The following is a 23,582-nucleotide window of genomic DNA, read 5'->3' as shown; positions in this document are numbered from 1 at the left end:
CTAGAGAAAGAGGGCCACAGCCACCAGCAGACTGACAGGTGTCCTGACCAATCACAACCTAGATTCCGCCTTCCCGCGGTCTGGAGGAGACTTCCGGTTACTAGGGCGATCTGCCGGAAGAGTCAAGTTCTGTGTATGTCTCCGCGTCTTCCGCGGGGCGGGTGTGCAGGGCCCGCAGCATTGAACTAGATGTCGTCCCCGCAGGCCCCAGAAGATGGGCAGGGCTGTGGCGACCGCGGCGATCCCCCTGGGGACCTCCGTAGCGTCTTGGTCACGACCGTGCTCAACCTCGAGCCGCTGGACGAGGATCTCTTCAGGTAGCCGGCAGCTCCTGCCCAGCATCCCCTCCTTTAGGGCAGAAACTTGATTTTGACTGCCGCCGCCCGGGGCCCCTGGCTCTGGAACTAGGATGGCTCTGCGTGGGATGCACCCTCTGCCACGATTAGGAGAGAACTCCCCCCTAACAGAGCTGTCCTCTCTGCTCTGGCTTCCTCCCTTCCTCTCCGCGCCGCGAGGTCTGCGCAGCCCCATCTCTAGGTAGTCCTGGAGATCTGAGCAAATATAGTGGTGACCTGAGAGACCCTGCTCGGCAGCCTGCCCTAAGCCTTCACGGGGGAGCTAGCCCAGAGAGGGCAGTGATTTGCCCAAGGGTACACAGCTGATGGATCAGCCTTAAAACAGACGCCGCAGGTCCTTGCGTCTTTTCTTCTCACAATATCCCGCCCCCAGTACCATTTGGTGGGTCTGGTATCTCATTACTTATTCTGAGGCCTAAGCATGTTCTTTTCTTTCCCAGCATCGCTGAAGTTCTTGACTGCAGCAAAGGTTTCTTTCTTTGAGGCGGAGTCTTGCTCTGTTGCCCAGGCTGGAGTGCAGTGGTGCGATCTCGGCTCAGTGCAACCTCCGCCTCCCGGGTTCAAGCATTTCTCCTGCCTCAGCCTCCTGATTAGCTGGGACATACAGGCGCGCCACGGCCCAGCTAATTTTTTGTATTTTTAGTAGAGACGGGGTTTCACCGTGTTGGCCAGGATGGTCTCGATCTCTTGACCTCGTGATCCGCCCGCCTCGGCCTCCCAAAGTGCTGGGATTACAGGCGTGAGCCACCGAGCCCGGCCTACGGGCCAGCTAATTTTTTAACTTCTTTTAGTAGAGACGGGGTTTCACCATGTTGGCCAGGCTGGTCGTGAACTCCTGACCTTGTAATCTGCCCACCTCTGCCAAAGTGCTGGGATTACAGGCGTGAGCTATCGCACCCAGCCCCCTGCAGCAAGGCTTCTAACAGCTTTGACCTCCAAGGCTTCTCCTGGCTTTACTGGAAATTATCTTACTTTGAGCTCCCTTCCTTCCACTTAAGGAATTATAAATAACTTCTTGGAGGGCTATTTGATTTTTGTTTTTGAAGACAAGATCTGGCCCTGTTGTCCAGGCTGGAGTGCAGTGGCACGAACATGGCTCACTGTAACCACGACCTTCTGGGCCCAAGTGACCTTTCTGCCTCAGTCTCCCATTTAGCTGGGACCACAAGGACTCGCCACCACGTCCAGCTAACTTTTTTATTTTTAGTAGATAATGAGGCCCCACTTTGGAGTCCAGGCTGGTTTTGAACTCATGGACTCAGGCGATCCTCCCACCTTGGCTTCCCAAAGTGCTGGGATTGATTACAGGCGAGAGCCACCTGCCAGGTCATGGAGGGCTGTTCGTAACTCATTGTTACAGAAAATGCCAAACAGCTGGGACGTGGGAGGCTAGAGACATAATTATTCAGCTTCCAATGGGCCTACATTCTGGGCAAGCATTTTCATCTCTGGGGGGAAGCTGCAGTTTTCTCATCTGTACACTGAAGGAGTTAAGACTTGATGTCTGAGGGCTCTTGTTATTTATTCATTTATATATTTATTTAATTTTATTTTTTGAGATGGAGTCTTGTTCTGTTGCCCAGGCTGGAGTGCAGTGGTGTGATCTTGGCTCACCTCAACCTCTGCCTCTTGGGTTCAAGTGATTCTCCTGCCTCAGGCTCCTGAGTAGCTGGGATTACAGGTGCATGCCACCACGTCCAGCTAATTTTTGTATTTTTAGTAGAGATGGAGTTTCACCATGTTGGCCAGGCTGCTCTTGAACTCCTGATCTCAAATGATCCACCTGCCTCGGCCTCCCAAAGTGCTGGGATTACAGGCGTAAGCCACTGTGCCCGGCCCAGAGGATTTTTATGCGTAAGGATATTTGCCTGGGGAAAGGACCTATGGCTTTTACCATATTCTCAAAAGGATCTTAAACCCCAATATGGTGAAGAGATCATGCACTAGAGTCTTAGCGAGGGTAGTAGAATTTGGCCCAGTTCCCAAGTCTTTCCCTCTTTCCCCGTCTCCCTACAGAGGAAGGCATTACTGGGTACCGGCCAAGAGGCTGTTTGGTGGTCAGATCGTGGGCCAGGCCCTGGTGGCTGCAGCCAAGTCTGTGAGTGAAGACGTCCACGTGCACTCCCTGCACTGCTACTTTGTTCGGGCAGGTAAACCCCCCACTTCCTGCCCCAACCCAACCCTGGTGGCCCAGCAGCCATTTCTGGCCTTGGGCTGAGGCCAAAAGGGAAGAGAGGGAGACTGGAAGACAAGGGGATGGGTGGCGGACACTACCACCCTAAGAGGTGTCTAGGGTGGAACAAGGTCTGGGGCTAACAATGAGCCTTGGACCTCACACCTGCTGGGACTCACTGGGTACCTGATGTCTGGCTGATAATGACACAAGACTTTGTTGCTTAACTGTTCCTTGTGGGCTTTTGTTCTTCCATTCTTAACATAGCTCCTGGTGCCGAGCGCTGTGCTAGGTTCTCAGCGTGCTGTAACCTCTGCTAGAGGTGCGGAGGTAGGGCAGCTTGGGTTGGAGAAGAGAGCACCAGCCTGAGAGTCAAGGGATCTAAGGCTTCTTTTGTCAACTGAGCATAGGGTCAATAAAAACAAACCAAAGATGTAGGGCCTAGCTTCAGCTTTGCCCATAATTTACCATGCAGCCTTGTGAGGTTAGCTCCCCGCCCTACAGCTTGGTTTACTTCAGCTGTAAAATGGAGAAGGGTGGGACCAGGGGTGTTTTAGTGGGATGATCTGTATAGCTTCTTACAGCTCTGGGGTCAGATAATGTAACTTAAAACCTACGTGTGAGGCCGGGCGCGGTGGCTCACGCCTGTAATCCCAGCACTTTGGGAGGCCGAGGTGGACGGATCACGAGGTCAGGAGATCGAGACCATCCTAGCTAACACGGTGAAACCCCGTGTTTTAGTCTCTACTAAAAATATAAAAAAATTAGCCAGGCGTGGTGGTGGGTGCCTGTAGTCCCAGCTACTCGGGAGGCTGAGGCAGGAGAATGGCGTGAACCTGGGAGGCGGAGCTTGCAGTGAGCCAAGATCGTGCCACTGCACTCCAGCCTGGGCGACAGAGCGAGACTCCGTCTCAAAAACAAAAAACCTATGTGTGGTGGCTCATGCCTATAATCCCTGCACATTGGGAGGCCAATGCGGAAGACTGTTGGAACCCAGGAGTTCAAGACCAGCCAGGGCAACAAATCGAGACCTTGTTTCTACAAAAAAATAAATAAAATGAAAGCAAAACCTATGCTAAAAAACAAACAAAAAACCCTCACTGTTTTCTTTCCTTCCCTGTTACTCCCAGAGCAGATGCCCCCATGTGTTCTGCGTAGATCCGCAGCTGAGAAGAGTTTGTGGACCTTTACAGTATGTGATTTGTATTAAGAAAACCGTGGGGTTTCCCCCTTCATTTTGTAAATATGAAAGTTATCCCTGTAATGGTAAATACACTTTTTCATACTGTCCCATGTCCCTTACTCCTCATCCCTGAGGAGTATTGATTGGCCCCCCTCTTCTCGGCCCCCAGTCACTGCTATAAAGTATTTAAATACTTACCTTGGGCTCAGCCAGGTTCTTATCTTTATGCTAGTTGGGAGTAAATATGTGCTTTGTTTCTTTAATTTGTTTGTAAGTACCAGCCTTTTGATATTGTAATCCTTCCAGCCTAGTGAAATACCTGGCTGTTTTGTGTGGGTGGGGACATTACTTGAACTCTGAATCTCTTCATCCTGTGATGGAAGAATTCTATGATTCTTTGCCAGTAAAGTGTCTAGTGCAGGGCTTGGCATAATCTAGTTTTCCATAAATATTATTAGTTTTTGATGATTAACTTATGGGAATAATTAAAATTTGCATGATACAGAGCATAGTTGTGTGCATTATCTTGTTTAGTCTTCATAAGTAAACATGGGTGGCAGGCATTCCTGCCATCATTCTTACCTAAGGAAACTGGGACCCGAAGAGGTTTGGAACTAGCTCCCACAGTGCCCAAGGAGGCAGAGCCAGGATTTGAACCTGGTTTATGTGTCTTCGAGTGCCAAACTCTTTCCTGCTTCTTTGCTTCGCTCTTGGGCGATAATTCTAAACAATGAGAGAGCTGCCAGGGTACCCATCCCAGGTTCTGGGGAAAAGATCCTCTTTCTTGGAAATTCTCCATCCAGGAGCAGCGTGAAATGAACTGTGTCCAAGCCACCATTTCAAAATAAATAATTATTTGGCTGGGTGTGGTGGCTCACGCCTGTAACCCTAGCACTTTGGGAAGCCAAGGCGGGTGGATCACCTGAGCTCAGCAGTTCGAGACCAGCCTGGGCAACATGGTGAAACCCAGTCTCTACTAAAATACTAAAAATTAGCCAGGCGTGGCGGCACGTGCCTGTAGTCCCAGCTACTCAGGAGGCTGAGGTAGGAGAATTGCTTGAACTCAGGAGGCGGAGGTTGCAGTGAGCTGAGATCACGCTATTGTACTCCAGCCTGGGCGACAGGGTGAGACTCTTGTCTCCATCAAAAAAAAAATAAAAAATAATTATTTGTGCCCTTGCTTGTGTCTTGAAAGGCTGCAAGATAGCTAAAATAATTGGTAGTTATTATGGGAATATTAAAAGTCAAAGGACATCAGGCCAGTAGTAACGGGATTTGGGAGAAGCGATCATGTCAAAAAATTTGGCTAAGCCATATTGTTGCAGTTTCATACAAGGTTTAGTTCTGAGCTTCCTGGCAGCAAGGCAAAAAGGGGAGAGCTCTTATCTGTTTGTGGTGTGACTCTGCCAGCTATATCAGATATTAAAACCAATGCTGTTTTTTGGCTGGGCATGTGGCTTACGCCTGTAATCCCAGGACTTTGGGAGGCTGGGGCGGGCAGATCACCTGAGGTCAAGAGTTCGAGACCAGCCTGGCCAATGTGGCGAAACCCCATCTCTACTAAAAAAAAAAAAAAAACACAAAAATTAGCCAGGCGTGGTGGCGCACACCTGTAATCTCAGCTACTCAGGAGGCTGAGTCAGGAGAATCGCTTGAACCCTGGAGGTGGAGGTTGCAGTGAGCTGAGATTGTGCCACTGTACTCCAGTCTGGGTGACAGAGCAAGACTCCACCTAAAAAAAAAAAAAAAAATTAGCCGGGCGTGGTGGCCTGAGCCTGTGATCCCAGCTACTCGGGAGGCTGAGGCTGAGGCAAGGAGAATCACTTGAACCCGGCGGGTGGAGGTCGCAGTGAGCCAAGACTGCGCCACTGCACTCCCACCTGGGCGACAGATCGAGACTCCATCTCAAAAAAACAAGATGTTTCAATTACATTTTTAAATAAAATGTTATGGGGGAGCGGGAGGGTTGGTCCTTGGCCATTTATCAAATCAGTTCTTTTTCTAAAAGCCCAGGAAAGAATGTGAATTAGTTGGGTTTTTGTTTTGTTTTTAGTTTTTCTCTACAGAGGTAAATTTAGAGCTTGAAGAATTCAGAACAAGGTCAGCAAACATTCTAGAAAGGGCCAGATAGTAAACATTTTAGGTTTTGCCAGTGAAAGCAACTATAGACAATATGTAAACAAATGAGCATGACTTTATTACAAAAAAAATGTATTTTAAGGCAACAGTTTCCTCATCTGTACGATGGGGGTAAGAGTGGCTCTACATAGTTACTGTGAGACCAACATGAGAAAACATACCCTCCTGTCCAATGCTGTCTGGCACCCTGCATCACTCCATAATCGTTAACCCCCTTCAATATGCCTCAGGGCCTACCTGCTCTGTTCCAACAATTTTCAAGAATAGGGCTGGAACTCATTCACACTGAAAGGTAGACCAGAGTACTGAAGTTTCTGTGATCCTCCTCAGGAATCTGCACTTTAGCTTACCTGCAGACCAAGGATTGGATTAGAGGGTTTTTTTGGTTTTCTTCCCCCCAAGTTTGGTGGTAGGGAGGAAGACTTCCTTTCCAGTGTCTGAAAGCAGACCGCACAAGTAGCTCTGTCTAGTGTCTGGACTCTTGGTAAGCCCTCCTCAAATGCCTTTAACCTTGAGGAGCTCCCACTCTGATAGAAGTGCTGCTGGTGGCAGTGCCTGAGAACAGAGAGCTGAGCAAGCCAGTTGACCTCAGACAGTGATGTTTATTGCTGTTCATTGAGCCCTGGTGCCTGGTTGACTCCCCATTTGGATCAGAGTGAAGGAAGCAGCACTTCTCTAGACCTGCTTCTTTCATCTGAAGGTTGAAAGTCATTCCCAAGATGTCTCATGGCCCAGATGTCAGGGTTCCCCAAGGTCAGCCTGACTCAGACAAAGAACTTCAGGGAAACCAGGGAAGTTCTCTTCCTCTCCAAATCTTCCCTCACCTGCTTGTTGTTGGCTGCCTTATCCCTGGCCAGTGCCTTCTACTCTGGTGGTGGTGTTCTTGTTGTTGTTTTTGAGACAAGGTCTCGCTCTGTCACCCAGGCTGGAGCACAGTGACGCAGTCATGGCTCACTGCAGCCTTGATCTCCTAGTCTCAAGTGATCCTTCCACCTCAGCCTCTTGATTAGCTGGGACCATAGGCACATGCCACCATGTCCAGCTAATTTTTTTTTATTTTTTGTAGAAACAGGGTCTCCCTGTGTTGCCCAGGCTCTTCCACTCTGCTTTGGAGCAGAGACACCTGACAGTGAAGGACCAAATGGCTTCCATATATATCAGGGGTGAAGTGACTGACAGCGGCCCTTGCCTGAGAGAGGCTGAATATACAAACAGACAAAGGCTAGACCGTGTAGAAAAACAGAACTCTGACGCACAATAGCAGCAACCAGCACAGGAAGCCAGCCTACTATCCACAAGTCAGACTTGTAGGAAGTCAGACCACTATCTTTACCAACAAGTCCAGCAAGCCAAATAATGACCACTGTAACAATTGGCCTCCAAAGCCAGGACTTGATTAATAACTGATAGCTGCCCTAATTTTTGCCCCTGCTTCCAACTTAGGACCAACCAGAGAAAGCCAAATATGTACCCCTAACCAATCACATATGATGTCCCACTTTTTTTTTGAGACAGAGTTTCACTCTTGTTGCCCAGGCTGGAGTGCAATGGCGCAATTTCGGCTCACTGCAGCCTCCACCTCCCAGGTTCAAGCAGTTCTCCTGCCATAGCCTCCACCTCCCAGCTTCAAGCAATTCTCCTGCTGCAGCCTCCCGAGTAGCTGGGATTACAGGTGTGTGCCACCAGGCCTGGCTAATTTTTTGTATTTTTAGTAGAGACAGGGTTTTGCCATGTTGGCCAGGCTGGTCTTGAACTCCTGGTCTCAGAAGATCTGCCCGCCTCAGCCTCCCAAGGTGTTGGGATTACAGGTGTGAGCCACTGTGCCCAGCCAGGTGTCGTGCTTCTAGTTAGCCCACCAACAGCTTCCCCATGCCAACAGCCTGCAATCGGAGCATCCCTGAAGCCTTTTTTTCCACTACAGAGCATTCCCATTCCTTTGCCTGCCTCTAAGTCTCTGCCAAAAGCAAGTGATGGTGGTTGACTTCCTGCTATAACAACCTCTGATTGGCTGGGTGCAGTGGCTCATGCCTGTAATCTCAACACTTTGGGAGGCCAAGGTGGGTGGATCAGTTGAGGTCAGGAGTTTGAGACCAGCCTGGGCAACATAGTGAAACCCCATCTCTACAAAAAATACAAACATTAGTTGGGTGTTGCGGCGCACGCCTGTAGTTCCAGCTACTTAGGAGGCTGAGGCATAAGCATGGCTTGAATCTGGGAGGCAGAGGTTGCAGTGAGCCCAGATAGCGCCACAGATAGTGACCCAGCGAAACTCTGTCTCTCAAAAAAAAAAAAAAAAATTAGCTGGATGTGGTCGTGCACCCCTGTAGTCCCAGACACTCAGGAGGCTGAGTCTCAGGAATCTCTTGAACCTGAGAGGAGGTTGCAGTGAGCCGAGATCACACCACCGTACTCCAGCCTGGGTGACAGAGCAAGACTCCATCTCAAAAAAAAAGAACAAGCTCTGAATAAATAGCCTTTGTTTGTTCTCAAAAAAGAAAACAGCAGAATAAACAGTAAACAGGCTGCAGGCTAGATTTACTGCTCCCTGATCTAGAATAATGGTTTTGGACTGATGACAAGATCCCAGGCATAGAAGGAGCAAGATAGAAGCAAGGAGTATTAATTTTATTTAACAAACACATATAGAGCCCTCACTATGTACCAGATATTATTCTAAACACTTTACAACTACGGACTCATTTCATTATCATTAAAATCCTGTAAGCGATGAGCACCATGATGATCCCCAGTTTGCAAATGAGCACACTGCTCAGAGAAGTGAAGGGTCACACAGCTGGTGAGTGGTGGAGCCAGGATTTGAATGCAAGGAATCTGTCAATATCTCTGCTGTTTGTGCTGTTAGAGAAAAGCTCCACCTGCACAGGGAGAAGCCTGATGACAGGGCCTGGTGGTCTCTCTGTACCCCTGGGCCTGGACCTTAGCAGACCTCAGTTAGTAGTCACTGAGATGAAATGGAATGGAAGATGAGTAGTAGAGTGCCTGTCAGGCGTTGTGATGATGACAGGGCCTGTGGACCCACTGTGTCCTTGTTCCCACTGCAGGGGACCCGAAGGTGCCAGTACTGTACCAAGTGGAGCGGACACGAACAGGATCGAGCTTCTCGGTGCGCTCTGTGAAGGCCGTGCAACATGGGAAGCCCATCTTCATCTGCCAGGCCTCCTTCCAGCAGGCCCAGCCCAGCCCCATGCAGCACCAGTTCTCCATGCCCACTGTGCCACCACCAGAAGAGCTGCTTGACTGTGAGACCCTCATTGACCAGTATTTAAGGTGAGAGACCTGGAGGCTCCATGGCAGACTTTTCAAAATGCAACTGCTATCTGTTTGTGGGTCATAGAATCCTTTAGTGGGTCTTGACCAGCATTTTAAAAATACAGATTAGAAAAGAAGATACTGGAGTGAATAATATGTATGTATTAAGGGCAAGAATCCTTTTGTGAAACTTGAGGTTTAGTCATGTGTTTCTGGTGTGTGTCTGTACTGGGTCATGGTATAAAATGAAGAGCTTGGCCGGGTGCAGTGGCGCATACCTATAATCCCAGCACTTTGGGAAGCCAAGGCAGGAGGATTGCTTGAGACCAGGAGTTGGATACTAGCCTTGCCAACACAGCAAGACTCCATCTCTAATTTAAAAATAAGGCTGGGGCTGGGTGTGGGGGCTCATACCTATAATAACACTTTGGGAAGCCCAAGCGGGAGGATCACTTGAGCCCAGGAGTTCAAGACCAGCCTGGGCAACATGGTGAAACCCTGTCTCTACAAAAAATACAAAAATTAGCCGGGAGTGGGGGCATGTGTCTGTAGTCCCAGCTACTTGGGAGGCTGAGGCAGGAGGATCACTTGAGCCTGGGAGGCGGAGGCTGCAGTGAGCCGAGATCGTGTTACTACACTCTAGCCTGGACAACAAGAGCAAGACTCTGTCTGAAAAAAGAAAAAATATATATATACATATATTTTTTGTTGTTTTTATATATATATATATGTGTGTGTGTTTTTGAGACGGAGTCTTGCTCTTGTTGCCCAGGCTGGAGTGCAGTGACACCATCTCGGCTCACTGCAGCCTCTGACTCCCAGACTCAAGCGATCCTCCTGCCTCAGCCTCCCAAGTAGCTGGGATTACAGGCACCTGCTACCATACCCGGCTAATTTTGTATTTTTAGTAGAGATGGTGTTTCACTGTGCTGTCCAGGCTGGTCTCAAACTCTTGATCTCAGGTGATCCACCCACCTCGGCCTCCTAAAGTGCTGGGATTATAGGCATGAGCCACCATACCCGTGAAAAAAAAAAAAAAAAAATATATATATATATAGAAATACTTCCATAACCACTTGTTAAGTACCACCTCCCCAGTCCCCTAAGTGATTCCCTCTCTTCCCTCAGGCCCCTGGTCCAGCAACTTAGGACTTAATGTGCACCAGGAGTGAGTGTCCTCTGGAGAGCTGCAGCGCTATGGCCTGTGTTTGGTCACTGCCTTTGCCTTAGTGCATGTTTTTGTTTGTTTGTTTGTTTGTTTTGAGACAGAGTCTCGCTCTGTTGCCTAGGCTGGAGTGCAGTGGCGATCTCGGCTCACTGCAACCTCTGCCTCCCAGGTTCAAGCGATTCTCGTGCCTCAGCCTCCCAAGCAGCTGCGATTATAGGCACATGCCACCATGCCCGGCTAATTTTTGTATTTTTTTTTAGTAGAGACCAGGTTTTGCTATGTTGACCAGGCTGGTCTCGAACTCCTGACCTCAAGTGATCCACCTGCCTTGGTCTCCCAAAGTGCTGGGATTACAGGCGTGAGCCACCGTGCCTGGCCGCATGTTTTATGTATATAAAACATATGTACAAAAATACAAATATGTATTTTCCCCTAACCATTAGACCACCAGGGAGCATGTTAGATATTTTGAATACCTGGTAAAATATATTTATTTGGATCACATCTAATAAAGTTTGAAAAATGCTGGTGCAGGGGAAAGAGCTCTGGGTCCAGACAAAGGACAGACACATGGATTCTATCCAGGGCTGTGCCTCTGTTAATGCTCACCTGCTGTGGGACAGTGCCCAACTCCCCAGGGCCCTAGTTTCTTCTTCTAAAAAATGGGAATGCTCATTTCTGCTCTGCCTACTTCTTAGCTGTATCACAAGGAGAGAGTGTTTCTATCTCATGCTAGATACTAGGGAGGCAGCAGAGTATGACGCGATGGATGTGGGTTTGGGAACCTGAAAGGCCTGGATTCAATTCTAGATTTTGTCCCTACTAGCTGTGTGAGTTTGGGCAAGTTGCTTTCCCACTTTGAGCTAGTACTCTCAATTATAAAATGGTGCTAATCATATTCCTACCTCATAAGGCTGCTGTGAGGATTAAATGAGATAAGAGCGATAAGGCACTTAGTGTGCTAGTACCAACTAGCACAATGGCAGTGAATTGTAGTTATATCACTATTAACAGAAAAAACACAGGGCCTGGTGTGTGGTTGCAGTTCGACAAATGTTTGCTGAAATGAAAGGAAGACATTGTTAAAGGACCTTGAATTTAGATCTGTGCTGTTCAATAAGGTAGTCTCTAGCCACTTGTGGCTATATTACATTAATTAAAATTAAATAGGGCCGGGCGCAGTGGTTCATGCCTGTAATGCCAGCACTTTGGGAGGCCAAGGCGGGTGGATCACCCAAGGTCAGGAGTTTGAGACCAGCCTGGCCAACGTGGTGAAACCTCATCTCACTATTAAAAATACACACACAAAAAAATTAGCCAGGTGTGGTGGCGTGTGCCTGTAATCCCAGCTACTCAGGAGGCTGAGGCAGGAGAGTCGCTTGGACCCAGGAGGCAGAGGTTGCAGTAAGCAAGATCGAGTCTTGCACTCCTGACTGGGCAACAGAGCGAGATTCCGTCTAAAAAAAACAAAAAAACAACAAAAAAAAAACCAAAGTCAGTAGAATGAACAATTCTGTTCCTCAGTTGCATTAGCCACATTTCAGGTGCTCCATAGTCACATGTGGCTAGTGGCTACCATAGTGTGCTGTGCAGATAGGTATTCCATCATCATAGGAGGTTCTGTCCGACAGCACTCCAGAGGATAGGGGTGAAAATGGCAGGATCTGTGCAGAGCACTATGGGTGGTTGTCACTGTATTGAAGAGAGTTCCTTGGAATGGGCTCCTCCCCTTGGGGGGATGCAATGTTCCCTACTGTGTAGGGTTTGGTAACTCAGGCCAAGTCAGGCAGCCTGTTTCTTGAGTGTTTAAAATAATGAAGTGGCTGGGCACAGCAGCTCACTACTTTGGGAGGCTGAAGTAGGAGGATCACTTAAGGCCAGGATTTGAGACCAGTCTGGGCAACATAAAGAGACCCCATCTCTACAAAAAAAAGTAAAAATAATCCCAGCACTTTGGGAGGCTGAGGCGGGCGGATCATGAGGTCAGGAATTCGAGACCACCCTGGCCAACACAGTGAAACCCCATCTCTACTAAAAATAGAAAAATTAGCTGGGCATGGTGGCAGGCGCCTGTAATCCCAGCTACTCAGGAGGCTGAGGCAGGAGAATCGCTTGAACCTGGGAGGCGGAGGTTGCAGTCAGCTGAGATTGCACCACCACACTCAAGCCTGGGTGACAGAGCTAGACTCCATCTCAAAAAAAAGAAAAAAGAAAAATATTAGCCAGGCACAGTGGCGTACAGCTCTAGTCCCAGCTACTCGGGAGGCCAAGGCAAGAGGATGACTTGAGCCTGGGAGTTGGAGACTGCAGTGAGCTGATTGCGTCACTGTACTCCAGCCTGGGTGAGAAGACGACCCTGTCTCTAAAAAAATAGAAAATAATCATACTGTGGACCCAGATTGCCTGAGTCCAAATCCTGTCTCTCCAATTTTTAAGGAAGCTACCTGGACGCTGTGCTTATTTCACTGATGAAATGGGGGTGATAATAGTACCTATCTCACAGGGTTGTTGTGAGGAATACTATCGTATGTACAATGCTTAGAACAGTGCATATTATAGGGTATGCCTTATTACTATGATGTGTTGGTTAGATATTCATGATCTTGTCTTCACAGTGTTGGTTATGAGGTAGGTTAATATCATTATCCACATTTTGCAGATGGGAAAATAGACTCAGAGAGATTACTAATTAGCACGAGACCACATGGCTCGTAAGTGGCCAAGAAGGGATTCAAATGCTGCACTATCCTGCCTGCCACGAGGGGAGGGGAGCTTTGAGGATATCAGGGGTCCCTGTGGAAGAATGAGGGGAGTCAGAAGAGGCAATGCAGATGTGACTCCCTCTCTTCCTGGGTCTCACCCCGACCCTCTTCTCTTTACTTTCAGGGACCCTAACCTCCAAAAGAGGTACCCATTGGCGCTCAACCGAATTGCTGCTCAAGAGGTCCCCATTGAGATCAAGCCAGTAAACCCATCCCCCCTGAGCCAGCTGCAGAGAATGGAGCCCAAACAGATGTTCTGGGTGCGAGCCCGGGGCTATATTGGTAAGAGGACCCCATGGATGGGAGGAAACCACTCTCCAAGGGGTCTACCACTCATTTGCTGTGCGGCCTTGGGCACATGAGTTCCCTTCTCTGGGCCTGTTTCCTTATCTGCATGAAGGGGAAGTTGGCTTAGCTTCTCACCTGGGCCCTCTCAGCCTTTTGCATGGGGAGAATGTGGAGATGACTATAATCCCAACACAAGGCCTTTCTGAGGAAGGCAAAAGGCACCTCGCTGGGGTTGTTGTCCAGCTTTGCTGCTAACTACAAAGTGTCTTTGTGCAAACTGGAAGAAGACACCCCTTTTGGGGCCTAGCGTGGGAGACTTGGGTGGTGAAGACTGAATTTCAGTCCCTGCTCACCCCTGCCCTCCCCAAGTCGCCATCTCACTTATCCCCCGTCACACACACACACTGTAGGCCAAGTGCTCTTGTGCAGCAACCAGTCTGCACACCCATGCACGGGAGTCCCTTTTTCCCCTACCTCCCTGCAGGTCCTGAGCTGGAAAGCCCAGGAGCCCAGGGCTGATGGGGACCTGTTGCAGGCGAGGGCGACATGAAGATGCACTGCTGCGTGGCCGCCTATATCTCCGACTATGCCTTCTTGGGCACTGCACTGCTGCCTCACCAGTGGCAGCACAAGGTGCACTTCATGGTCTCACTGGACCATTCCATGTGGTTCCACGCCCCCTTCCGAGCTGACCACTGGATGCTCTATGAATGCGAGAGTCCCTGGGCCGGTGAGTGGGGGGCCGTGTAGGACAACGGCATTGACCTTGGGTGGCAGGAGCCTGCTTTCTTAGGTGATGCTGATTTCCCGACTTCCTGTGTGGCACTGCACAGGTCACTTCCTTTCCTTCCCTCCCAGGCTTTGGCATCTTCATCTTCAAAATGAGAGGGTGAGGCCGGGACACCTGCTCTGCTCTAAATTTCTAGAACGTGCTGGAAATGTGATTCACCTTCTCCCAGGGACCCAGTTCTAGTCCCAGAACCAGTTCAGATTCTTTGTATTATAATAGGCAAATCATATCTTCCATCTGAGCCTCAGTTTCCTCATGTAAACAAAGAGGGTTACATTACAGCAGTGGTATCCAAACCCACAGCCCATCAGACTGCCATTTGGGGATGTCTTTTCAAAATAGATTCTGATTCCACCCTCAAGATTCTGACTCAGTAGGTCTTAGATAAGGTCCAAGAAACTGTATTTTTAAGTTCTCTAAGTGATTCTGATTAACCTGATTGGGATCGGGGCATTCAGTGGTCCCTAAGGGCCTGCTTGGACCTTCCTTGCAGGGGAGAGAAACAAGACTCATTCATCAATGTCTAGCTTCAGAACCCTGACCTCCTTTCCAAGGGAGTACATTTCAAATGAAGAAAAGCTTTGCTTGATAAACGAAGGACAAAACTTAAGGACTCTTTATACTCAGATAAGGGGTATTCTCAAGTACCAACAGCATCACAATCCAAGATTGATAACCTTGAAGTGAGGACATGGGTTCAGATTTGGCCTCATCATGGGGCCAAATTCCTGACCCTCTATGGATTTCAGTCCTGGTCTGGAAAACTGGACAACACATAACTGCTTCATTTGGCCACTGTGAGAACTGAGTGAGCTCTGCTATGTGTAAGGGAAACCAGCAATCATCCTCACAAACATCAAACTTGGGCCCAAAGCCAGCAAGGGAGGAGTCTCCAGGTGGGGAGGGAAGAGGCCAGACCTCATGGCCTCAAGTCCTCTCTGCTGAGTCCCTTCTTCCCCTTGGTGGTGGTAGTGGGGATATTTTTCATGAATTACCACTTGGAGGACCTGGCTTGATTTATTATACAGGGAGCCAATAGTTTTCCTAACACAAGTGGCCAGAGGTACAGCAGTTCTGCTTGGCCGAGCTGTTGAAGGAAACTGTTCTCAGAGCTCCTCCGTGATCTTTTTGAGGAAGCGAGCAGAGGTGTGAAAGTGCTTTTAAACTGTCAAGTGGGGTTCCTGTGGGAGGAGTTACCCCTCAATGACGGTCCATAATAAGCTCATGAAGGGGCATTTGGAGCAGCCACGACACTCAGTGCACCCTTGTGTGGGGCAGCCCTGCCCTGGGCCAGACCCTTTGCAAGAAGTCCACTTGGAGGTTGGGCGTGGTGATGTGCACCTGTAATCCCAGATGCTCAGGAGGCTGAGGCGGGAGGATCCCTTGAACCCAGGAGCTTGAGACCAGCCTGGGCAACATAGTGAGACTCTGTTTCAGGAAAAAAAAAAAAGTGTATTTGGCTGTTCTGAAGCAGGCCATCATCACCCTTCACCTCACCCACAGGTGGCTCTCGGGGGCTAGTCCATGGGCGGCTGTGGCGTCAGGATGGAGTCCTAGCTGTGACCTGTGCCCAGGAGGGCGTGATCCGAGTGAAGCCCCGGGTCTCAGAGAGCAAGCTGTAGCCAGAGGTACCAGCTTCGCCTGGGGCTTCAAGAACCTCCCATCTATCCCCATTCCTGAGACAGGAGTTACAGTCCCTTTTGGCCCTCACATCCAATAAAGAGACTGATACCACTGGAGTGGCTGGCTTTTAATTCCCCTGGGCCAGACCTGCAGCCTTGCCTTCATCCCTTAACTCCAGGACTCCAGGGCAGAGTCCCTGGCCTTCAGCCAAGAGGCCTTGCCAGCTTGGGGGCCCACCAACAAGGGAACATTGCCCCAACCTGTGCCACAGCCCCCCGGCTGTTTATAAGCTGGAGAGGCTGTGTCAGACTTCCCTGTACTACACAAAGGCAACCCCAGCCAAAGCTCATCCTGAGCCCAGCTCAACAGAAGTTTCCTTGATCTGCTTCATATTCTCTTTTGGAACTTCTAGGGGCTCCCAGCACCCTCTGCAGCCTCCCAGCTATTCTGTCCTCATCAGGTCCTTCCCCTGCATTCTGGGGCAGCCCCTCTCCTCACAGTGGCCTTAAATCTAGGCAAGGGTTAGTCCAGCACCTCCTTGATGAGCAATTCTTTGAGACTGGGGGGTGGTGTCGGGGTAAGGCCTGCCTCCTGCAGGGCTTGGAGCCGAGCCTCTGATTGACGTTTGTCCAGGCCCAGGCGCCAGGAGAGCCGGACATGGGCCTCCAGAAAGGGTGCCAGCAAAGGGTGGAGGCTCTTGTCCCCAAGCAGCTGCAGGGCCTTCTCACAGCATGCCCGGGCCTCCCCAGGGTCTTCCAGCTCCTGGTGGCACACGGCCAGCCCAGCCAGGGTCAGCAGGGGGCGGTCTGGGCCAGAGGGGGTGCCCAGCTGGGCTTGCAGCTGCCAGGCATTGGCCCAGAGTGCCAGAGCCTCACGATAGAGGCCAGTACAGGTGAGGCTCTGTGCCTGCCGCAGCTCCGGCAGCACGAAGAAGTCCTGCAGGTCCGGGGCATGGCGCAGCTCAGGCACTGCCTGCAGGTGACCCAAAAACTGCTCAAAGGCCCGGCTACGGCGGGCAATGGTCTCTGCAGTAAAATTCCGGCGCAGCCGCTTACGGGGGAAGGAGATGGCAGCCATTGGGCCCCGGAATTGCCGCTGCAGGTTTCGGTGCAGCCGCTCAAAGTCCGAGTAACGGCGAGAGATCTGGGCTGGCTGGCAATCTGGCGGCCCTGGGCCTATCACGGCGAGGGTGTAGAGCTGCAGGGAGGGTGGGTGTCAGGGCAAATGCAAGTTGTCCACGGGCCCGTTCCCTCCCCATCCTTCCCCATCCCCCACACTCCCAGCTGTACCTCCCCACCTCTTCCTTTCACCCCTGGGACAGCACCCAGGAGGGCAGGAGCTGCTGCCGCAGTGGTGGGGAAGCCCAGTCCCATCTTACCTGAGGTTTGTCTGAAATGACCCAGGCCCAAGGCAGCAAGAAGAGAGAAAGACAGAGATGAGCTTCAGTGCCCGGGGCTGCTGCCCCTTTTTTTGTACTCCCTTCCCATAGAGCAGTTAGTTCTTCTGACAGCCCCCACTGGAAAACCAGACATAAGCTGAAACCCCGGCCAATCTCTTGGGTCTCCTTTAGGACCAGCTTGGAGCTTGTTCCACTTTGGACACCTGGCCTCCACATCCCTGGTCAGGCTTTTCCAAACTAGACCCAGAGGACAGGTCTGTAGATAGCCACAATTGCCTATCTACAGACCTGTAGATTGTAACTGTGAAAAGTATACTGGCCTAGGACTCAAGTTCTAACCTCAGGTCAGCTACTCCTTCTCTGTGTGACCTCAGGCAAGGCAGTCCCCCTCTGGGTCCACTTCTGTTTCTAGTGAAGGAAGTGCTCGGTTAAGTCAGTGTTTGTCCAAAAATGAGACATGTATAAGTATTGGTAACTGAGGTTTTTAGGTGGTGTGCACTAGAGTAAATATCACTGCATCAGGAGGTGGTTCCCCTTTTAATTATTATTTTTTGAGACAGGGTCTCACTGTTGGCCAGGTTGGAATGCACTGGTACAATCATAGCTTACTGCAGCTTCAACCTCCTGGGCTGAAGCATTCCTCCTGCCTCAGCCTCCCAAGTAGCAAGGACTATAGGCATGCACCACCACACTCAGCTATTTAAAAATTTTTTTTTTTTTTGTAGAGATGGGGGGGGTCTCACTATGTTGCTAGCACTGGCCTTGAACTCCTAGCCTTGAGCAATCTTCCTACCTAGGCTTCCCAAAGTGCTGAGATTACAGGCATGAGCACCACACCCAGCCTAATTGTTTTTTAATCTTTCTGACTACAAATTGAGAAGCTCTCAGTTTGGTTTTGTTGGTTTTTTTTTTTTTTTTTTTTTTTGAGACAGAGTCTCGCTGTTGCCCAGGCTGGAGTGCTGGAGTACAGTGGCACGATCTCGGCTCACTGCAAGCTCCGCCTCCCGGGTTTACTCCATTCTCCTGCCTCAGCCTCCCGAGTAGCTGGGACGACAGGCGCCTGCCACTACGCCCGGCTAATTTTTTGTATTTTTTAGTAGAGACGGGGTTTCACTGTGTTAGCCAGGATGGTCTCAATCTTCTGACCTCGTGATCCGCCTGCCTTGGCCTCCGAGAGTGCTGGGATTATAGGCGTGAGCCACTGCGCCTGGCCAGCTCTCAGTTTGGTTTTAAAAAAAGGACTTCTTGGGCCGCTTGCAGTGGCTCACATACACACCTGTAATCTCAGCACTTTGGGAGGCCGAGGCAGGTGGATCACCTGAGGTTGAGAGTTCGAGACCAGCCTGACCAACATGGAGAAACCCTGTCTCTACTAAAAATGCACAATTAGCCAGGCGTGGTGGCACATGCCTGTAATCTCAGCTACTTGGGAGGCTGAGGCAGGAGAATCGCTTGAACCTGGGAGGTGGAGGTTGCGGTAAGCCGAGATTGCTCATGGCACTCCAGCCTGGGCAACAAGAGTGAAACTCTCAAAAAAAAAAAAAAAAAAAAAAAAAAAAAAAAGTACTTCTCTAACACTTCTCATCTCCATTTTTAGAAAAGAGCCAGAAAGTGGATCTCAGGTCAGGGACTCCTTCAGGCAACAACATCTAGGCAAGATTTAATGATGTTTCATTTTCACTACTTACTTACTTACTTTATTTATTTATTTAGTCTCGCCCTGTCGCCCAGGCTGGCGTGCAGTGGCACAGTCTCCGCTCACTGCAACCTCTGCCTCCTGGGTTCAAGCAATTCTCCTGCCTCAGTCTCCCGAGTAGCTGGAATTACAGGCACCTACCACCACGCCTGGCTAATTTTTGTATTTTTAGTAGAGTCGGGGTTTCACCATGTTGGCCAGGCTGGTCTTGAACTCCTGACCTTAGGTGATCTGCCCACCTCAGCCTCCCAAAGTGCTGGGATTATAGGCGTGAGCCACCGTGCCTGGCCCACTACTTTTATATTTATGGCTAGCTTCTCTCTGTGGCAAGTGAGACTTTCCACATACAGTAGTGCTATGAAGTTGTCTTTTAAAATTACTTAAAGGATGGGCACAGTGGCTCATACCTGTAATCCCAGTACTTTGGGAGGCTGAGGCAGGAGAACTGCTTAAGGCCAGGAGTTCGAGACCAGCCTGGGCAACATGGCAAGACCCTGTCTCTAAAAAAAATAAAAAATAAAAAGAATTAGTTGGGCACTTGTGGTCCCAGCTACTCAGGAGGCTGAGGCAGAGAATCATGTGAGCCCAGGAGTTCGAGGCTGCAGTGAGCTATGATCGCGCCACTGCACTCCAGCCTAGGTGACAGAGCAAGACTCTGTCTCAATAAACTTATTCAAGAAAAAAAATAGGTTCGGCTGGGCGCAGTGGCTCACACCTGTAATCCCAACACTTTGGGAGGCTGAGGCGGGCAGATCACTTGAGGTCAGGAGTTCAAGACCAGCCTGGCCAACAGTGAAACCCCATTTCTACTGAAAATGCAAAACTTAGCCAGGCATGGTGGTGGGCACCTGTAATCCTAGCTACTCAGGAGGCTGAGGTGGGAGGACTGCTTGAACCTAGGAGGCAGAAGTTGCAGTGAGCTGAGATTGCGCCACTGCACTCCAGCCTGGGCAACAAAGCAAGACTCTGTCTTAAAAAAAAAAAAAAGACAAAGAAAAAAATAGGTTCATTTAAAGAAAAATGTTAAGAAGAAAAGGGTACAAGTGGCACTTTTAGATAGGACAAGAATCAGGGAGGTAGTGGAATGACTGAGGTTTGGAAATCACTGAGCAAGATGATCACGAAGCTCCCCGGTCTGAGAACCTGAATATGGATTAACCTATAATGCCAAGCCAACAGGTTTAAAAGGAGAGTTAACCAGTGTTAGATGTTAAAGGCACCCTAACACCAAATCCAGATCTTTCTCTCACATTTGTTCTGTGGAACTGACAATACTCTAGCCACTCCTGGTCAGTTAGGTTTGCCTACTCTGTCCTCTTGAAGATTCACAGTGTACATTACTATTAGGGATTAAATACTTTAACAATAAAGAAACTTATTGTATTCTCATTTAACTCTGCATTCTCAAAACATATTGCCTGCAAAACCTTTATTTAGAAACAGCTATTAACATTCCATGGAACTAGTTTTCTGCAGGACACACTTTAGGACACCAGTTTTCTTCAGGACACACGGGTCTATATAATAAGCCTTTATGTTCATCTAGTTTACATTTTGTATCCATTATCTCATTGATCCTTGTAACATGCAGCCAGATGGGTGATAATGACAGTAGTTCCATTACCCAAGCATTTACCCTGTCCCTCCTGTTGTACCAAGCACTCTTTACATCTATGATTTCATTTAATCATCACAACAGCACTGCAAGGAAGGTGTCCTTATCTCTGGCAGCTGAGGAAGCAGGCTCAAAGAGGAGGAAAAGGGCTCAAAGACTTGCTGTAAGTCACACAGCTGGAAAACAGCCCAGCTGGGATTTAAACTCAGGTTGATCTGATTCCAAAGCCTGTGCTCTTCACCCCCACAAGTTAAATGGGGAATTAGGGTCCCCATTGTACACAGGAGGTGCCTTGCTTCTCCAGACACAGGCCGGGGCATACTTGGCCATCCTGCTCTATCTTGTCATCCCTTCCCATCCAGGTACCCACAGTCACCCCCATTCCTCTCAGCCTCTGAACTATTCCTTGGTGTCCCCTTTCAGTGTATGAACCCTTGTCCACCCCAGAGTTCTGAGACCTTTGCCACGTCAGACTTCATCATTGGCCACACGTGGTGGTGCACACCTGTAGTCCTAGCTACTTGGGAGTCTGAGGTGGGAGGATAGCTTGAGCCCAGCTGGAGGTTGTAGTGAGTTATGACTGCACCACTGCACTCCAGCCTGACTGAAAGAACGAGACCCTGTCTCAAAAATTTTTTTAAAAGACTAAATAATTGGAGTCGGTCCCTGCTGAAATTGGAGTAGTCACCCCATGGGTGTGGCCCTTGCTTACTAACAGCAACAGAAAAGGGTGGAGAGGCCCAGATGTGGGACTGGGCTCCAGGCCCCCTCCTGCTGAGTCAGAGGTGGAGAAGGGTGGTGAAGAGGAGGGTAGTGAGAGATGGAGAGCTGCCACTGACAGGAGTGGCCAGCTCAGCCGGCTTTCAGGCCTGGCCTGAAAAGGGACTGGAGCAGGAGTTGCTGTGGGCATTAAAGGAGCAGACCTCATTCTCCAAGTCAGTCTCTCAACAGCAAGGAAAACAGCAAGGGACTCCAAGGTCCTCCCCAACATCGCTCTTCATCCTAACCTCCACCAACCCCCTAAGTCTAGCCCTTAGGACAAGGTCGGGTGCTTGAGAACTGATTGACCTGTGCGTTATAAGGACACAGCAGGCTCTAGATGACAAACATTTTCAACCCAAAGTTAAATAATGATGACATAGCTACCATTTCATTGACCACTTCATAATGCCAGGCACACTGCTAAGGGCTTTTTGTCCATTGTCTCATTTAACTCCTGCTGTAATCCTCTGCATTTTCCCCATTGCTATAATGAGGAAACGGAAGATGACAAGGTTAAACAACTCACCCAGAGTCAAACAACTGGAAATAAGTGGGAGTCAAGGTTGGTCTCGATGGAAAGCCTATTTCCTTAACCACCAGCCCATGCCACTTGGATCTCAAGTTTGACCCAGATAACATCTATCTCTCTGTATCTCACATCTTGCTACAATTTGCAAAAACCTTGTGGGCTGGGTGAGGAAGTGCACACACCAGTTCTCTTAGTCTCAAAACCAGGTTAAGAGGAAGGTCCTTAATCCCCACTTCACTCAGTCTCAAGGAAACTAAGTCTTGTGTGAGGATTTGCTCAAGTTACATCCCCTTTCTGACCTCAGTTTCCCCATTTGTAAACAAGGTAACCATTTATAACTACACAGACCCCTCAGGAAGTTGGGGTCTTCCCTACTTGCTCCTAGCCATACTTTTAGACTCACAGCCCAGACTGGACCCACACTCACCACGTACTTGGAGGGCGGGTCCTTGACAACGTTAGCGCTGGTCACTTCGAAGAGCAGCCGCTGGGGTGCCAAGGTGTTCCGGGACTTCTTCCAGAAATCCTGCAGCTGCCGTGCCAGGAGCTGACTGCCCCGCTGCCCATCAGGTGGGGGGCTCCGTTCTGCAGACACATGACCAGTCATATCAATGGGCCTAGGGCCAGGGTCGACATCAACCACTGACGTGGCCTCACTCATCCTCCCAGTGTGAGGCAGGACTTACCCCCATTTTACAGAAATGGAAACTGAGGGACAGAGAGGCACCGAGGAGCCAAACACCGTGCCTGGCAGACAGTAGGGGCTAAATTAATAGCTCCACCCTCAAAATATCGTTAATACATCGTTTCCATTTGGATCCCAAGCCCTGTACATTTAACGCCCGCAGCAATTCTGAGATGAGAGTGAGTTCTCCCACTTGACACAAGGGAAAACTTGGCTCAGAGGGGGGTTAAGACTCTCTCAAGGTCACACAGCCAAGAGGTGGCCCAGGCGCTTTAAGAAGTGTGGGAGTTTCAGCTGGATCAACTTAGCGCCCTGGATGCTCTGGGAACGCGGCTGGGATGGAGGCCTAATCGAGCCCCAGGGTTCCCGCCTCCGTCCTCCTGCACTCGCCTGCGTCTTCTCCTGACGTCCCGTCCCCGAGGGGCAGCGGGTCAGGGCCAGCCTCCTCGTCGTCCTCGTCCTCGTCGTCCTCGTCGTCCTCGGCGCTGGTGAAGCTGAGGGTGCCGCTGAGTCGGGAGGACAGGCCCTCGGCGTCGTCGTCCTCCAGCTCTGAGCTCTCTGGAAACTGCTCGGCCTCTGGACTGGCCGCCGCCTCCCCGGGGCCGTCGCCGGCCAAGGCGTGCCGCAGCCGGTGCAGGAGCCGGGAGGCCATGGCACCCTGGGGGGAGCGCGCGACGCTGTGTCCCGGATCCCGGAGGAGGGGGACCCCAGCCCGGCGCAGGAGGAGGAGGGGCGGGGCCCGGACGGGAGAGGGAGGGGCGCGGTGAGGCCCCACCCCCTGGCAGTCCGAGGTCTTGCGAACCCGGGGACCCAGCCCGCATCGCTTTCCCCCCAACCCACTCAGCCTAGGACCGCGTTCCTCCCCGGAAGGGCTCGGGACCCTCCCAACGTCTCTTGCGCCGCCTCGTGCGCCTCTACCTCCTGCATCCCACGGTGCATTCAGGGGCGCGCCGCGCCCCAAGGGTCCGGGTGCAGCCCCCCGCAGCCCATGGAGGTCGGCCGGGCTCTGCAGGGCTCCGCCGGGCTCAGGCCGCTTCCTGCCGCCGCCCCGCCTCCTGCCCCGCCCGCTCGCCCGAGCTGCCTGAGAATCCCAGGCCCTTGGCTCCAGGAGGGACTTGGGAATCCTGGGTCCGCCTGAGGGAGT

The 23,582-nt window shown here is 50.4% G+C and overlaps 2 protein-coding genes across 9 annotated transcripts; one reads left to right on the top strand and one right to left on the bottom strand.

Annotated features, from left to right (window-relative positions):
- Positions 1–67: 67 nt before the first annotated feature.
- ACOT8 (acyl-CoA thioesterase 8) lies at positions 68–15,863 on the top strand. 3 transcript variants are annotated; one of them, XM_002830367.4, is made up of 6 exons: positions 68–317; positions 2,373–2,506; positions 8,914–9,139; positions 13,176–13,333; positions 13,875–14,069; positions 15,633–15,863. In XM_002830367.4, exons 1-6 carry the CDS (start codon positions 190–192, stop codon positions 15,749–15,751), a joined length of 960 nt encoding a protein of 319 aa, XP_002830413.1. In that variant the 5' UTR covers positions 68–189; the 3' UTR covers positions 15,752–15,863. The 3 variants fall into 3 exon arrangements, with proteins under 3 accessions (XP_002830413.1, XP_009231940.1, XP_063576612.1); XM_063720542.1 differs by lacking the exon at positions 15,633–15,863 and adding an exon at positions 14,198–15,605 and having other exon boundaries at positions 100–317; XM_009233665.4 differs by lacking the exon at positions 2,373–2,506 and having other exon boundaries at positions 89–317.
- SNX21 (sorting nexin family member 21) lies at positions 14,715–23,578 on the bottom strand. Of its 6 annotated transcripts, none has more exons than XM_063720541.1 (5): positions 23,357–23,578; positions 22,829–23,096; positions 22,181–22,338; positions 16,808–16,949; positions 14,715–15,557 (listed from the first exon to the last, which is right to left on the bottom strand). In XM_063720541.1, the coding sequence occupies exons 1-5, from the start codon at positions 23,375–23,377 to the stop codon at positions 15,487–15,489; spliced, it is 660 nt and encodes a 219-aa protein (XP_063576611.1). In that variant the 5' UTR covers positions 23,378–23,578; the 3' UTR covers positions 14,715–15,486. The 6 variants fall into 6 exon arrangements, 5 of the variants coding, with proteins under 5 accessions (XP_063576611.1, XP_002830412.1, XP_009231945.1 ...); XR_010138719.1 differs by having other exon boundaries at positions 15,418–15,557; positions 22,188–22,338; positions 23,357–23,480; XM_002830366.6 differs by having other exon boundaries at positions 14,715–16,949.
- Positions 23,579–23,582: the final 4 nt, after the last annotated feature.

Source organism: Pongo abelii, chromosome 21 (assembly GCF_028885655.2).
Source record: "Pongo abelii isolate AG06213 chromosome 21, NHGRI_mPonAbe1-v2.0_pri, whole genome shotgun sequence".
Lineage (NCBI taxonomy): Eukaryota > Metazoa > Chordata > Mammalia > Primates > Hominidae > Pongo > Pongo abelii.
This window is presented reverse-complemented; position numbering and strand designations above follow the sequence as displayed.

Coding starts and splice junctions, on each gene's coding strand:
- ACOT8 (XM_002830367.4), top strand. CDS start 190: ATGTCGTCCCCGCAGGCCCCAGAAGATGGGCAGGGCTGTGGCGACCGC. Junction 318..2,372: donor CTGGACGAGGATCTCTTCAG/GTAGCCGGCAGC, acceptor GTCTCCCTACAG/AGGAAGGCATTACTGGGTAC. Junction 13,334..13,874: donor GCGAGCCCGGGGCTATATTG/GTAAGAGGACCC, acceptor GACCTGTTGCAG/GCGAGGGCGACATGAAGATG.
- SNX21 (XM_002830366.6), bottom strand. CDS start 23,377: ATGCACCGTGGGATGCAGGAG. Junction 23,097..23,356: donor TGCACCGTGGGATGCAGGAG/GTAGAGGCGCAC, acceptor CGCTCCCCCCAG/GGTGCCATGGCCTCCCGGCT. Junction 16,950..22,180: donor ACCCGCCCTCCAAGTACGTG/GTGAGTGTGGGT, acceptor CCCTCCCTGCAG/CTCTACACCCTCGCCGTGAT.